Genomic DNA, 17,434 nt, shown 5'->3' with positions numbered 1-17,434 from the left:
GTGTGAAGTCCCATGCTGCTTCAAACGTTCCACTATCATCCCCATCCCAAAGAAACCAAAAATCACAGGACTTAATGACTACAGACCTGTCGCCCTGACGTCTGTGGTCATGAAATCATTTAAGAGACTGGTGTTGGCCCACCTGAAGAACATCACTGGACCCTTTCTAGATCCCCTTCAATTTGCTTATCGAGCAAACAGGTCTGTGGATGATGCAGTCAACATGGGATTGCATCATATCCTGCAACATCTGGACAGACCAGGGACATATGCAAGGATCCTTTTTGTGGACTTCAGTTCGGCTTTCAACGGCATCATCCCAGCTATACTCCAGAATAAATTACACCAACTCTCTGTTCCCTTGTCTATCTGTCAGTGGATTACCAGCTTTCTGACGGACAGGCAGCAGCTTGTGAGACAGGGGAAACTCACTTCCAGCACCTGTACAATCAGCACTGGTGCCCCCCAGGGATGTGTGCTCTCCCCACTACTCTTCTCCCTCTACACCAATGACTGCATCGCCAAGGAGCCCTCTATCAAGCTCCTGAAGTTTGCAGATGACACCACTGTCCAGGGTCCACTCAAAACGGTGGAGATGATTGTGGACTTTCGGAGGAGCACCCCAACACTGACCCCCCTCACCATTCTAAACAGCACTGTGGCAGCAGTGGAGTCATTCAGGTTCCTGGGCACTACCATCTCACAGGACCTGAAGTGGGAGACCCACATTGACTCCATTGTGAAAAAGGCCCAGCAGAGGTTGTACTTCCTTCGCCAGCTGAGGAAATTCAACCTGCCACAGGCGCTGCTGTTACAGTTCTACTCAGCTGTCATTGAGTCTGTCCTCTGCACTTCAATAACTGTCTGGTTTGGTTCAGCTATGAAATCAGACATCAGAAGACTACAAAGGACAGTTCGGACTGCTGATAGGATTATTGGTTGACCCCCCCCCCCCCCCCCCCCGTTGCCTTCTGGCCGACACTTCAGAGCTCTGAGCACCAGAACCGTCAGGCACAGGAATAGCTATTTCCCTCAGGCTATCCATCTCATGAACAGTTAAATTGCCCCATTGAGCAATAACTATGTGCAATACAAAGTTTAGTCTTTCTTATATTTATCCAACACATCCAACCTCTTCTGCCATTTCATTCCTCTGGATAAAAAAAACAACAAAAAAAAAACATTTGCACTGTACATAACAGATTTGTATTTACACTGTACATAACGGATTGTATTAGATTTGCACTACCCATGTGTATGTGTGTGTGTATGTATGTGTGTGTATGTATGTGAATAATTAGTTTTATTTTTTTATTATTATCTATGTCTTGCTGCTGTTTTTGTATTGTTTTTGTATGGTTGTACACTGGAAGCTCCTGTCACCAAGACAAATTCCTTGTATGTGTAAGCATACTTGGCAATAAAGCTCATTCTGATTCTGATATTTTTTCTATCGTGCTAACTATCATGCTAGCTATCGTTCTGTCATTCTATTTAACATTCTATCGTGCTACATATATTTAAATCGTTCTATCATTCTATCATGCTAGCTATCGTTCTATCATTCTGTTTAACATTCATTCTATCATGCTACATTTTTCTATCATGCTCACTGTCGTGCTAGCTATTGTTCTATCATTCTTTTATTATATCTAACATTCTATCATGCTACATATTTTTCTATTGTGCTAACTATCATGTCAGCTATCTTTCTATCATTCTATTTAATATTCTATCATGCTAAAATTATATCGTGATAAATATCATGCTAGCTATCGTTCTATCATTCTATTTAACATTCTATCGAGCTACATATTTTTCTATTGTGCTAACTAGTGTGCTAGCTATTCTTCTATCATTCTTTCATTCTATCTAACATTCTATTGTGCTAGCTATCGTTCTATCATCCTTTCTATCATTCTATCATGCTACATTTTCTATCGTTTTAGCTATTTTTCTATCATTCTATTTAATATTCTAACATTCTATTGCGCTAACTATCATGCTAGCTATCGTTCTATCATTCTTTTATTCTATTAATCATTCTATCATGCTACATATTTTTCTATCATGCTTACTCTCGTGCTAGTTATCATTCTATCATTCTATTTAACATTCTTTTGTGCTACATATTTTTCTATTGTGCTAAATATCATGCTAGCTATCATACTATCATTCTATTTAACATTCTATTGTGATACATATTTTTCTATCGTGCTATCATTCTAACTACCATGGTAGCTATCATTCTATTTAACATTCTATCTAACATTATATCATGCAACATATTTTTCTATCATGCTAATTATCCTGCTAACTATTGTTCTATCAGTTTTCATTCTATTGAATATTCTATTGTGCTACATATTTTTCTATCATGCTAACTATTGTGCTAGCTATCATTCTATTGTGCTAACTATCATGTAAGCTATCATTCAGTCATTCTATTTAACATTCTATCTAAAATTCTATTGTGCTACATATTTTTCTATCATGCTAACTATCCTGCTAACTATTGTTCTATCAGTTTTCATTCTATCTAAAATTCTATTGTGCTACATATTTTTCTATCATGCTAACTATCCTGCTAACTATTGTTCTATCAGTTTTCATTCTATCTAACATTCTATCGTGCTAACTATCGTTCTGTCATTCTATCTAACTTTCTATCATGCTACATATTTTTCTATCTTGCTAACTACCGTGCTAGCTATTGTTTTAGCATTCTATCATGCTACATATTTTTCTATCGTGCTAACTACCATGCTAGCTATTGTTTAAGCATTCTATCATTAACATTCTATCATGCTACATATTTTTCTATTGTACTATCTATCGTGCTAGCTATCGTTCTATCATTCTATTGTTCTATTTAACATTCTGTCGTGCTACATGTTTTTCTATCGTGCCAACTATCGTGCTAGGTATCGTTCTATCATTCTATTGTGCTAACTATCGTGCTAGCTATTGTGCTAGCTATCGTTCTATCATTCTATTTAACATTCTATCTAACATTGTATCGTGCAAACTATCATGCTAGTTATTATTGTATCATTCTATTTAACATTCTAACATTCTGTAGCGCTACATATTTTTCTATCATGCTTAATATCGTGCTAACTATCATTCTTTCATTCTATCTAACATTTTGTCGTGCTAAAGATCATGCTAGCTATCATTCTGTCATTCTATTTAATATTCTGTCTAACATTCTATCATGCTACATATTTTTCTATCGTGCTAACTATCCTGTTAACTATCATTCTATCATTTTTTCATTCTATTGTGCTACATATTTTCCTTTCATGCTAACTATCATGCTAGCTATCGTTCTATCATACTATCCTTTCATTTAACATTCTATCATGCTAACTATCATGCTAGCTATCATTCTATCATTGCTACATATTTTTCCATCATGTTAACTATCGTGCTAGCTATCATTCTATCATTTTTTTCATTCTATCTAACATTCTATCTTGCAACATTTTTCTATTGTGATAATTATCATGCTAGCTATCTTTCTATCATTCTATTGAACATTCTATATAACATTCTATCATGCTACATATTTTCTGTTGTGCTAACTACTGTGCTAGCTATTATTCTGTCATTCTATCTAACATTCTATCGTGCTACATATTTTTCTATCATGCTAAATATCGTGCTAGCTATTGTTCTATCATTCTATTTAACATTCTATCATGCTACATATTTTCTACCATGCTAACTATTGTTCTATCATACTATCAATCTATCTAACATACTATTGTGGTAACTATTGTGCTAGCTATCATTCTATCATTTTATTTAATATTCTATTTAACATTTTGTCATGCTACATATTTTTCTATCGTGCTAACTATCTTGCTAGCTATCGTTCTGTTATTTTATCCAACCTTCTATCATGCTTCATATTTTTCTATCACGTTAACTCTCATGCTAGCTATCTTTCTATAATTCTGTGTAACATTCTATCATGCTACATATTTCTCTGTCATGCTAACTATTGTGGTACCTATCATTCTATTGAACATTCTATCATTTTATATATTTTTCTATCTGCTAACTATCGTGCTAGCTATCGTTCTATCATTCTTTTATTATATCATATTCTATATTTTATTTTTTTCTTTTGATCCAAACCCAAACTTTGAATCATAAAAATGGGACTGAAGTCTTTAGGGTGAGTTCATTATTTATTTGCTGTTTGTATTAATAGGAGCATGACAGGCAGTATATGCACATTGGCACCATGGTGGAGTTTGCCTTTGCACTGGTGGGGAAGCTGGATGTCATCAATAAACATTCCTTCAATGACTTCAAACTCAGAGTGGGTAAGTGAGAGCAAAAGATGAAACAGTAGGCTGAAAGCAAAGGATCAAATGCCATGATCCTGTCCCTGCTGCTAAAAATTATTTTATGGTACAAGTTACACCTAACTAATGCACTACCACTGGAGCTTGACTCGCATGTGTGAGCAGGGATGTCTGTGATGCCTCTCCTTGTCTAAGCTGTGCTAAATCTTCCTGTTATCTATGAAATTCTATCTATCAAATTACCTTTTGATTCTTGCAATAGGATTATTTAAAATATATTCCTTTGAAAACATTTGATTTGACTCATAAGCCTATAACTTTTGAATGAGGGGAGGAAAAAGATCTTTGTTCGTTTCACACAATAATAATATTTTTATTTTTTTTAAACATTTCATGTCCAAACTTATTTGATAACTTATTTGGTAAGTCTGTCTAGAGTAGAAATAAAGCATTGTCAGATTTACATGGTCCATGAAAAATAACTCAGCTCTGAAAGGGTTTACTCCTGTGTAAAAGCATAATTGTAAATAAGAAACTGTATAATGTAAAGTCAGTCTGTCATTATTGCAGAATAAACCACTTTAGGATGATACAAGCCATGATCACCCTGTTGAAGTTTGTTTTGCGATAATAATTTTCAGACTCTACATTATCCTGTATGTATGATTGCATGCTTTTGCACAGGATTTCATTTAAGCATGTCCTGTCCAATGAAGTTCTTTCCTAAAATAATGGAAATGTCTAACATTAACATTAAATGTTAATTTAGTTGGTTTCCATGTGAATGGACCCAACCACGAGGTATTATTTGAATAATTAATCTGCCTCACATCCCTTTAGTTCAGGCCATAGCAAATGTGGCTTGAGATTCGTTGGCCCACTTAAAATGTACCCTAAGCAAGGGGATAGTTCTGAAACCACTAAATTATGTAAGGGATAATGAACAGGCAGCCAGTCAGGCTACCAAATCAGGCTACCAAATAAATACATAAATGGACATGAAATATTGATTTCAATGATTTTGAGTTATATTATTTTACTATGCGAGGACAAAGATCACAGAGTGATATGAGAGACATGAAATTAGAACAGCTGTTTAGGAAGTTGGTTGCCTTGGACAGTTTAGCAGTCATTATAATATTTGACCACAGAATTATATGATTGACCTGTCAGAATCTATTTTGTTTTTATTATTTTTTAGAGTTACATATTTATTTAGACAAATGTTTTTGCTTGTTTTCAAAATGTTCTTTTGGCTTTTGAGAATAAAAATTAGTTTTTAATTTTAGCAACCCTTACAGTCATCTAACATTACTCTTAATGTTGTAAATCATTCAATATTTAAAAATGGTCCAGCTGACTATGTTAAATTTTATTTATGTGTTATATTTTTAATGAGATACATAAAATTATACATTGTTGAGACAAAATCCAAAGCTGAAAAACACAAAACATGCAAAAGAAAAGAAAAAGGGAAATTATTTCTGTATTTTGCAAAGACTTATTTGAAAATCACAAAAAGCTTATGTCACATTATGTGATTCCGAGAGCACTAATGTACTCTGAAACCTTACCTGTTCTGTAAATGCCTGTTCTTCCTTTGAGTTTGAGGGTGTGCTTTTCTTGTGTATGTGTAAAGACAGAAAAGTAAGTAAAAGTAGCATCAGTGATAATTATGATTTTCTTGGGAAATATTATGTTATTTCTGCAATATATGATGTTTTATTTATTTGATTTTATGTAGTTGTGTTTGTTCATCTTGACGAGAAGCCAAAGAAATTTTTTCAAAGTACTGCACAATAAAGTATTATCTTGCCTAATCTAATTAAAACTGAGAAAAGCATAGTTTATTAACCAAAGGAGGTAAACCAACAGTGTCAAAACATACTTAAATACTAAATCAATATCAGCAAAACATTCTTTGAATTTAAAGTAATTTTACATTACCCTGTATATATCTATACCTCTGCAGGTATTAATCATGGGCCTGTGATTGCTGGAGTGATCGGAGCTCAGAAGCCGCAGTATGACATCTGGGGCAACACAGTGAATGTAGCCAGCAGAATGGACAGCACAGGGGTGCTGGGGAAAATACAGGTTAAATGCTTGTGTTTTTTTTTTTTTTATGTAAATTTGTGAGTGAAAGAGTCTAGTGACAGGGGTACTACAGAGATAAAGTTCAGTCATGACAACTCTTGGAATTAAGTTTTCAAATGTTTATTATGAAAATGATAGTTAGTAGGTTTGGTCTTGGTGGACCATATCTGCTTACGCTGCTGCTGCTGCAGAGTGAGTACGAAGACTTGCTACTTCTATACATACAAAGACATGCTACAACAAGCATGCAAATACATGCTGCTGTGACTAAAACAAGACATGCACATATCCCTGAAGCAGATCTAGACTCATGTAGCTGGGGAGGAGGAAGGTAATTGTGAAAAACTCATAGCTTGCGCAGTGAGACCAGCTTGCTGGTAAGGTGCCAAGTAAGCTTATTTATGTTTATGTAATTGGTCGAAACAAGTTGATTGGCTACCGAGATTTGGATGCACCCACCGATTCTCAATGTGAAAATGCACAGGAAATGAATGCATTTACTAATGTTAATGAACAGAACTGTACAGTGTTTACAAAATAAAATATAACTTATATTAAAATTAAGCAAAATGACCCACAGATGTTTTAATAACTAAGGTTTTTTCGACTTTTGAGGGAATAATGTCCCAAAATCCACGTGGACATCATGTTTATCAGTGCGCTGACGTGCAAAAATGAATTGATTAAAGCGTCATATCAAACAAAACGAGATGCTACTCTTTACACCCAAACAGGTTACAATGAAAAAAATGTAAGAGGTTTCTTACCAGATGCACTCTCATAGTTTGCGCAGTGTGACCAGCTTGCTGGTAACATGCCAGGTAAGCTTATTTAAATGTTTGATGTAATTGGTCGAAACAAGTTGATTGGCTACCAAGATCACTTTGAGGGAACCTATCGGCTTGCACCATAGAGTTTCCTGTGCTGAACTTCAGGTCATTAGTGTTCGACTGGTCATGTGATTTCAGTGCGAATTCATGGCAGCCCCCCCATAAGACAGCCCATGTAAAAGATCATAAATCCAAAATCAGCTTTTATTAGGCTTATAAATATAATATAAATTATATATATATAAATCCTACTTCTGCTTCCCTGTAAATTCTCCATATCTTAATTGCCTCAAATCCTAAATCAGTCCCTTTTAGTGAAGGCTTGATTAGGCTGAAGCAAGTGTATGTGACTGCCACTTGTGTGTGTAGACAGAAAAGTCATGCAATGTACAATTCACAGCACAATGACCCATAAATCCATTCAGTTTCTTTTTTGTGTGTGTGTGCAGGTTACAGAAGAGACGAGTCGTATCTTACAGACATTAGGCTACATGTGCACATGCAGAGGAATTATAAATGTAAAGGGGAAAGGAGAGCTGAAAACATACTTCATCCACACTGAGATGAGCCGGTCTTTATCCCAGGGGAATGTAATGCCATGAATCATAACAACAGACATGACATCCACAAACAGGAATAAAAGAGACATTTGTAAATAACTGCGCCTAGTCTTTAGATGCACGAGATCTTGGATGTATTGACAGTGATACAATTTCTGCTGTATCTCATACAGTAAGAAGGGTTTGTGCACAGGGTACTCTATGTAAGTATGGTAGCAATTATTTTATAAGAAAATTAAATATAACAAAAAAGTGTTTTCATGTTTTAATGCCATTGTTTTTTCTTTTTGTAAAAACTTCATTAAACTTTATATGTACTTTGTCTTCCTTGGGCATCTTTATTTAATATATTAATGGGGTTTTATATAGTTAAATGTTTTTTTTTCTTTATGGTATTGCTGCACTAACTAACATTTTAAAATTTTACTTAATAACCCAGACCAATGTAAATCTAACTGCTGTCTTTGGTAGAAGACATTTATACAGTATGTGCCAAAAGTAAATGTACTATTAATGACTTCCTATATTTACTTAGTCTTATGCAAACACACTTTATTTTCTTTTTTTTTTTAATGACATTTGCCAATACAGTGCCACATATGGAACATGTTTCTTTGGGGCAGATGGAAAATAACTTCATTTTCTAATCATTTTCTGACATAAATTTTGCACCTGTTAGACTGCATCTCAGAATAAATGGTGTTTAATGAACTGTTCAAAATGGGCTGAGGTGTTCAGGCCAATAGCCTTGAACACCTGAAACGTTTGCACATCTGAATTACGCTTCAGCTGGGCTGTTAATCAGCAGGCTTATATTTGGCCTTTACTCGTCAGGTTCATACATTTAAAGATGAGACAGCAGATGGTCTCAAGAGGCACTCAAGTTGTGATGGGTGAAAAACCATATGTTGAGTAAATATACTACTTATGTTAGATTCACAGGTCTTGCTATGGTTTATGAGATCTCCTGTATGACACTACAGATAACTGCACTTGACAGCACAATTTTTATTTTATTGGTTAACAGAGTAACTATCCATTCCAAAACATTTATTTTAAGCATCTTAAGAATTACAGTTTTTAGTTTGAAAATACAGAAAAAGATCGGAAGGTGTACATCTACATGTGCATATAACTGTGTGGATTATTTGACATCGCACAGAAGGGCGACTCCTCGAAGAATCCAATATTCTGGAGGGTGACTCGTTTTCAGGTCAACAGCTGCGATGTAGTTCAGATCCGTTCGAACAGGTTTCTTGTATATTGGACACGAGTACAAGCGAGAATCTTTGACACCTGAGGAATGATAATAATCGAATGAGTTAGTTAATAATTTTTTTTTTTTTTCCCATTACATATACGTTTGCCATATGTTCGTTCCAAGACAGGAGCCTATTTAAAGGCATCACACTAATGGCAGGGCACAAGTTATAAATTACTCCAACCTTTCTGGTAAAAAACAACAACATATTACTCCTAAACAACAGAAGCTCAGGCAAACCTCTCAGTATTCTTTATTTATCTGATCTTGTTTAACCTCCTGAGACCCAAGCGTGACTGCTGTGTGCATTTTCCATTTACCTTTTTGATTTGTAACTAGTAGCACCTAATAAACAAGCAAAAAATAAATAAAATCTAGAGCAAGCAGCCTAGAGTCTTGTGAACAGTATTCAATTGGTTTAAATTAATTTAAATTATGTGCTGCATATAGCGAAGCCAAAATACAACGTCCACACATGAGTACTCGGGGCCACACAAGGTTAAATACAAGAAACTATGGGGATTTTAAAATTGTGTTTTCCAGACCATGAGAAGTCGTGAAATCTTAAAAGTCAAAGAAAAGTTATGGAAACTTTTTATAATAGACATTTCTCTAGTTATGCTCTGCTCCAAAATATTTAATCTGCTTTTGCTCTTACAGTATGTAGAATAAAATGGCTCGCAATGCAGCCAGTTTTGAGTCAGTTCTTGTTAATGTATTAGTCAAAACGGTTCACAAATCAGTGTTGATTAGCAATCAAAAGTGAATCAGTCTGAATAAAAATGAGTTTTAACACATCTGGAAAGGGAGAAAAAAGGGAGAAAACTAGATGCTGATATTGAGTTTTTGGGGGTTTGAAGGTTTTACAGACCTTACAGTAAGACCGACCAACATAAAAAGCCAACATAAAAAAAAATATCACATTGTTTTCACATTCCACTCACACCAGGCTGCACATGATTCCCTTGGATCACAGCTATTTGTCATCTAATTTAAATACTAATTACTGGTGCCGTCATGTCTGTTGTCATCATGTGTTTCAGCATTATTCCTCAAGGACAATTTACACTATATTACTATTATTAGAGATACAGTACATTCAATTATATAGAATGACTGAGTGACATGGAGCCAAGTTCATCCATATATACTTTAGATTATTTATATAGTTAATTGATGATTGAAGTTCCCCTTCTGTTACTCACTCACTCGACGTTGTGTCGATGTAGTGCCACTAGGGGTTGCTCTTGAGTGCCCTGAACACCTCAGATTTTTGAGGAAATGCCAATGAGAATTGGTGAGTGGAATTTGCATGCCACTCCCCCGGACATACGGGTATAAATGGAGCTGGCTCGCAACCTCTCATTCAGATTTTTTCTTCGGAGCCGAGCGGTTGTACTATCAGTGAGCTGAATACTACTGCTGTTCCATTCACCTCTTAAGAAGCGTATGCTGTTGCATATACAGCGCATTTCCAGCGGCTTTCTCTCCTTCTGCATGAAGAGTGCAGATTTCGCCCCTGGGTGCTTCGACAGTGCTAAAACTGCTATAGAGTATATTTTCTGTATTAGAGCACACACATTGGCGTTGAACGACTTTTTAAAGACGCGTCTTTATAAAGATGCCTTTCCGTATTTGTTTGATTCCTGGATGCGGTCGCTATCTCTCCACTTCTGACAGCCACGGGTGCTGCCTCACGTGTCTGGGCAGCGATCACACTGAGGCAGCATTTGTGGATGGTTCATGTTCTCATTGCGAGAATACGACCATGGCAACGTTGCGGTCGCGGCTTTCCTTCTTCTGGGGGAAAGCCACTCTAGCCGCCCCCTGCGCCTCGCCTTTTACCTCCGGGTACGAGGCCGGCCTGGCTGGCGCTGGAGGCAATTTGGGAGCTTCAATGGGCATGGCTCTGCCGGGTAAATCCCCGCGGACCTCCCATTCCCCAGCACGGTCGGGGAAGGCCAGCTTAGTGTCCCTTTTGGAGCTTCAGAGTGGGATGAGTGCTCGATCGGAGAGCGTTCTGGCGATTTCAGATGGCGAGGACTCGACTGGGTTGCCACCTTCGTGTCGGCCGGCCCAGTCTGAGGCTGACGGTGAGATGACCACCATCCTTGCCCGGGCCGACGTGTGTGTTGGGTTGGAGTGGAACCTTCCACCCTCTCCCCTGAGCCCTCACAGCTAGATTGGTTCCTGGGTTCGGGGCGCCGCTCACAGCCACGCCCCCCCGGTCCCTTTCTTCCTGGAAGTGCACGACGAGCTGACGAGGTCAGCTTTTTTTTCTGCTCGAAACCGACCTCCCAGCTCGTCCGCTCTCACTACCCTCGATGGCGGGGCGGCCCACGGGTATAAGGAGGTCCCTCAGGTAGATAAGGAGGCTGCCCGCAAGGCGCAGCCACCTGTCAAGATCGCCCGGCACTCCCTTCCAAGGCCTGTAGGATGACATAGATTCTGATGGTCAAAGCCTACAGTGCCGCTGGTCAGGCCGCCTCTGCCTTGCATGCCATGGCCCTCCTGCCAAGGCACTAAAGGAACTGCACCTGGGTAGTCCTGATCCCGATGTGATCGCCCTCCTGGCGACGAAGGTCATGGCGTGAGCACTCGGGCAGGCGATGTCCACCCTCGTGGTCCAGGAAAGCCACCTGTGGCTGAATCTGGTCCAGATGAGGGACGCAGACAAGGTTCGCTTTCTCAATGCCCCCATCTCCCAGATCGGCCTATTCGGCGACACCGTCGAGGACTTCTCCCAGCAGTTCTCGGCGGTGAGGAAGCAGATGGAGGCTATACAACATATCTTGCCCTGGCGCGGCTCAAGATCCCATATCCCATCTGCTCGCCGAGGGTGTCCCCCTGCGGCGGCGAAAGCCCAGGCGGCTCCGCCTCAGCCCGAGCCCAGTTCTCAGCCCCAGCGTAGAGCCCCCCACAGGAAGCTGATGCCCCCCGCCTCACAGGCCGGCACGAGGACACAGAAGGCTCCTAAGTGCCCCTGAGATGGACGACCCAGGGAGAGAGATATCTGCTGCAAACCCGGAGCTGGTATCCAGACCACTCCATCCCCCGGTGGAGGGCCGGGAGGTAAATCCAAGGTTTCCTTTTCTTTTATGATTGCCACACCCCGAATGGGCTGCGGTACCCACATTCTCAAAAGAGCAGTTTCCTCACTCCCTGGGTCACATAGCCAGTGTTTACAACTGGGCACTGAGCACCTGCGACTTAGACGCCACCTCCTCACACCCACGGCCAGGTGGTTGTGACGGACTACGAGGATGGTCAAAAAGTCCCTCCTCCCCCGTCGCCGACCCCCCCGAAGCCGGGTACATGGAGCAAGGTAAGTGCTTTGAGGGTCCCCTCAGCGCAGCCACGAGTTCGAGACGAAGCGAGGCTCCTCGATGTGGCATCCCCTACTCCCTCCTGTCGCGAAGCCCCACCCACAGGTACGTTAAACGTGATTATCCCCTTAGTGCCCCTCACCTGGAGCTTGGACGCGTGGCTAGCGCTTTCCAACCCGTTGCGGTGGTTGGCCAGGACCATCCGACTCGGCTAGGTGATTCAGTTTGCCAGGTGCCCGCCCCGGTTCAGTGGCGTCCGCTTCACTTTGGTGAGAGGCGAAACCGCCGCCACCTTGCGTGCGGAGATCGCGACCCTTCTGCGCAAGGGTGCAATAGAGCCTGTCCCTCCAGCCGAGATGAAGAAAGGGTTTTACAGCCCTTACTGCATCGTACTGAAGAAAGGCGGTGGGTTGCAGCCAATCTTGGACCTGCGAGTTCTGAACCGGGCCTTGCGCAGACTCCCGTTCAAGATGCTGATGCCAAAGCACATTTTGGCATGTGTCCGGCATCAAGATTGGTTCGCGGCGGTAGACCTGAAGGATGCGTACTTTTGTAGCAAATTAGCTTAAAAAGGGAATTATTTATAATTAATTATAACTGGTTATAATTAATAATAAATATTTAGATTAGATCTTAGAATTAACTGTAGCAGAATCGATATTACAATTATTTGATCTGTCTGTCCACCGAGCAGACAATATAATTATTTATCAATTCTAGGAAGATTACTTTCCTGGCCAAGGAACAATAGCCTTCCTACTTATACAGTGCTAGCAGTAGTTTAGCATGTAGCAAGGAGCAACATTCAGTGACTTTGAATTGTGAGCGGAACACAGAGACAATCAATTGTGAATATAAGGGATTTAATAAATGAAACTATAACTAACATACAAACAAACTAAGCAAAACATACATATATAGAATGAAGGAAAGTAAGGAAAGGAGAGAGAAGAGCAAAGAAGGCAGTATTTCACATCAATTAACCACAACCTAAATGAGAATCATCAGAGGCACAATTCACCTTAAAAGGGGTTCAAACTTAAACGCGCATCTAATCAGTTGTAAATGGTTACTTGCATTGGTTTGTTGCTGAATAAGAGTCTTGATGCGGTAGACGAGGTTCTCGACGATTTCTTTAGGAGTGAGTTGAAGAAGTCCACAGCAAATCCACAAAGTTACTTGAAGGTAAACACTGCCAGAAGGTTAAACTCAAGAGGAGAGTTTTGGAGTGTGTTGGTCTCAAGAAGAAGAGTTTTGAGCGATGATTAGTCTGCGTTCTGGAGTTTTAATAGTTCATTGCCGCACCCATTTTGTGGGTGGAGTGGCCAATCAGAGGCATGCATTTTGAGTGGGAGAGACATCCTTTGTCTCCGTTTATGGCCCATTCGCATTTTATTGCTGATCTGGACCGCTAGTGCAGCTTTTAATTCAAAACATAGTAAGAATTGTTCGATGCATTTCACGATCACATGGTGTACATTATTGTGTGAGAAATAAAGAGAAGGTCATTTTGATACCAAGAAGGTAACCTCCAGACGATATTAAAGCAGAGATACACTCATACACTTGAATATAGGCATTTAACGTCTAACTAATACAAGTAAAGGGTTTTAACTAAGTTAATATAATAGGGGACTATACATACAACACATGCATATAGCAGATACATTTATAACTGCTTACTATGGCCTAAATAGAGAAAATGTCTTTTGGTGTGTGTGTGACGTGTATTGGAATTACTGGAGACAGACAACTGCTCTGGTGCCTGGCACGGGGGTCACCCCCCTTTCTGTGGAATGTGTTTGAAGCTTGATGGAGACACTCCTGAGGCGACCTGTTTTAGCATCCTTTTGATAGTGATAAAGACCATCTGCAATTTAGCACCCATATAAATGTAAACGCGGAGGCCAGGTCAGTAATTTATATGCAAATGTCAAAAGGCTAAAAGGGTTTTTTTTAAACAAAGTGTAATTAGCCATCACTGATCTTACACAGACGTTACACTTTCATGTCTCGTTTCTACCTCGACTCAGACCCTTCTTACGGTTTGCTTTCGACGGCCAGGTGTATCAGTACAAGGTCCTCCCCTTTGGCCTGTCTCTGTCCCCTCATGTCTTCACAAAAGTCACAGAGGCAGCTCTTGCCCCGTTAAGGGAAGTGGGCGTCCACATACTCAACTACCTCGATGACTGGCTGATTCTAGCTCACTCTCGAAAGTTGCTGTGCGCACACAGGGACCTCGTGCTCAGGCACCTCAGCTGGCTAGGGCTTCGGGTCAACTGGGAAAAGAGCAAGCTCTCCCCAGTTCAGAGCATCTCTTTTCTCGGCATGGAGTTAGACTCAGTCTCGATGATAGCGCGCCTCACGAGCGAGCACATGCGGTCGGTGCTGAACTGCCTGAAGTCATTCAAGCAGAGAACAGCGGTTCCACTGAAACACTTTCAGAGGCTCCTGGGGCATATGGCATCCTCGGCACCAGTCATATCACTATGGTTGATGCATGTGAAACCGCTTCAGCACTCAGCAGTGGCCATCACACTGATCTGCCACCACTTGTTCAGCCCTTGGACAGACTTTGCATTTCTACAGGAAGGTGTTCCCCTACAGCAAATGTCCAGGCGCGTCGTCATTATGACAGACTCCTCCAAGCGAGGCTGGGGCGGCATGTGCAACAGGCATGCAGACGCTGGCTCCTGGACAGGACCGCAACTGTGTTGGCACATCAACTGCCTTGAGTATTGCTCGCCCTGCAGAGGCTTTTGCCATTGAACCGGGGCAAGCATGTGTTGGTCTGGACGGACAACATAGCGACAGTAGCGTATATAAATTGCCAAGGTGGCTTACGCTCACGTCGCATGTCGCAACTTGCCCGCCGTCTCCTCCTATGGAGTCAGCGGCGACTGAGGTCGCTGCGGGCCACTCACATCCCGGGCAACCTCAATGCCACAGTGGACGTACTATCACGGCAAGTGATGCTCAGGGGAGAGTGGAGACTCCACCCCCAGGTGGTCCAGCTGATTTGGAGTCGGTTCAGCAAAGCACAAGTAGACCTATTTGCCTCCCGAGAAACCTCCCACTGCCCCCTCTGGTATTCTCCAACGGGGGCCCCCCTCGGCCCAGATGCACTGGCACACAGCTGGCCCTGGGGGCTGCGCAAGTATGCGTTCCCCCCAGTGAGCCTACTTGCACAGACCCTGTGCAAGGTCAGGGAGGATGAGGAGCAGGTCACCCTCATGGCCCCGTATTGGCCCACCCAGACTTGGTTCTCAGACCTCTCGCGACAGCCCCTCCCTGGCGAATTCCCCTGAGGAAGGACCTTCTTTCTCAGGGACGGGGCACCATCTGGCACCCACGCCCAGATCTCTGGAACCTCCACATCTGGCCCTTGGATGGGACGCGGAAGTCCTAAGTGGCCTACCACCAGTAGTGGTAGACATGATCACTCAGGCTAGAGCTCCCTCCATGAGGCAGCTTTATACCCTGAAGTGGCATCAGTTCGTGAATTGGTATTCTTCCCGAGCTGAAGACCCTCAGAGATGTGCAGTCGGGTCAGTGCTTTCCTTCCTGCAGAAGAGGCTGGAGGAACGGCTGTCCCCCTCCAACTTGAAGGTGTATGTGGCCGCCATAGCGGCACACCACAATACAGTGAACGGTAAGTCCTTAGGGAAGCGCGACCTGATCATCAGGTTCCTGAGAGGCACCCGGAGGCTGAATCCTCCTATGCCACACCTGTTCCCCTCATGGGATATCTCTGTGATCCTCCTGGGCCTTCGCGGAGCCTCCTTTGAGCCGCTAGAGTCAGTCAAGTTGAAAGCTCTCACCTTGAAGATGACCCTCCTGATTGTGCTCACCTCCATCAAGAGGGTCAGGGACCTGCAAGTGTTCTCTGTCAGCAATACCTGCCTGGAGTTCAATCCAGGTGACTCTCACGTAATCCTGAGACCCCGGCCAGGCTATGTGCACAAGGTTCCCACAACCCCCTTCAGGGATCAGGTGGTGAACCTGCAAGTGCTGCCCCAGTAGGAGGCAGACCCAGCCCTGTCGTTGCTGTGTCCAGTGCGTACTTTGCGCATCTACTTGGATCGCACGCAGAGCTTTGATCGCCCCTCCAAAGAGGCGAAGATGTGCGCTTCTTTTCCCATGCGAGTTCACAAAACCGTGAACCCTGGATGTCCTTCCTCCCTAGCCCTGTGGCTCACATATTCATCAGAGGAATTCACAGCTGGAACCAGAACGTGTGCTAATATGCCCTTACTAAGGTAGGTGCTCCACAGGTGCCGGTTACTCCGGTAACCCCCGGTGATGTATTTTCCACAGTACGGTCTCCCTGTCGGCAGACCTGTGTCTCCCTTCGACAGATCCCTCTCTGTCCCGGTCGCTGTGTTTGTAGAGCTCCTCCCCTTTCAGGCAGGACCTACCACCGCGCCTCTTCTATGTGCGGCTCTGAGCCCACATGATGTGCTTGTCACATGTTACCTCCCCTCCGGGCAGGATGTGGTCTCCACGGGGTCTTTTCCTCCTGAAAGAATTGGATAGGAAAAGAAAACCTTCCCCGGCGCATATATTGAGCATTAAAATGGCCCCAGCCGAATAACTGAATACTCTGTGGAGAGAAAACATAGTGAGAAAAGGCCGCGGCTGGCGTGGCTTGCTTCCATACTAGATACGTGTCTCTCCCCCCCCACCCAGGGATGTGGGGAACTATACAACGCTTTTTGGGGTGTTGGGGGAGGCTATGTGCAGACCGGTGCACCTGCTTCTATGCACGCAGCAGTTTGCTTGCACCTGCACTGGCAGTCCACGTAACACGGTTCAGCTAGTTGTGGCATTTCATATAGGGACCTCTAGTGTCACTACATCGACACAACGAGTGAGTGACAGAAGGGGAACGTCTCGGTTACTGTCGTAACCTCCATTGCCTGATGGAGGGAATGAGACGTTGTGTCCCCCCTGCCACAATGCTGTACTACCTGCTGAAATGGCCGGGACCCTGTCTCGGCTCCTCAGCCTAAAACCTGAATGAGTGGTTGCAAACCAGCTC

General features: G+C 42.3%; 2 protein-coding genes across 2 annotated transcripts in view; one reads left to right on the top strand and one right to left on the bottom strand.

Moving 5' to 3' along the window:
* The window catches only part of LOC127453613 (adenylate cyclase type 2-like), a 221,925-nt gene extending 213,802 nt beyond the window's left edge, over positions 1–8,123 (top strand). The window contains exons 23-25 of the mRNA XM_051720118.1: positions 4,223–4,337; positions 6,292–6,416; positions 7,696–8,123. Of these exons, the coding sequence (XP_051576078.1) occupies positions 4,223–4,337; positions 6,292–6,416; positions 7,696–7,848 (393 nt within the window). The 3' untranslated portion in view covers positions 7,849–8,123. The remainder of the gene's footprint in view (positions 1–4,222; positions 4,338–6,291; positions 6,417–7,695) is intronic.
* A 132-nt stretch (positions 8,124–8,255) lies between these two features.
* The window catches only part of dnah5 (dynein, axonemal, heavy chain 5), a 234,836-nt gene continuing 225,657 nt past the window's right edge, over positions 8,256–17,434 (bottom strand). Inside the window, exon 79 of the mRNA XM_051720100.1 lies at positions 8,256–9,102. Within this exon, the coding sequence (XP_051576060.1) occupies positions 8,951–9,102 (152 nt within the window). The 3' untranslated portion in view covers positions 8,256–8,950. The remainder of the gene's footprint in view (positions 9,103–17,434) is intronic.

This window comes from Myxocyprinus asiaticus, chromosome 16 (assembly GCF_019703515.2).
Source record: "Myxocyprinus asiaticus isolate MX2 ecotype Aquarium Trade chromosome 16, UBuf_Myxa_2, whole genome shotgun sequence".
Classification (NCBI taxonomy): domain Eukaryota; kingdom Metazoa; phylum Chordata; class Actinopteri; order Cypriniformes; family Catostomidae; genus Myxocyprinus; species Myxocyprinus asiaticus.
The sequence above is the reverse complement of the archived record's forward strand: the minus strand, read 5'-3'. Positions and strand labels throughout refer to the sequence as shown.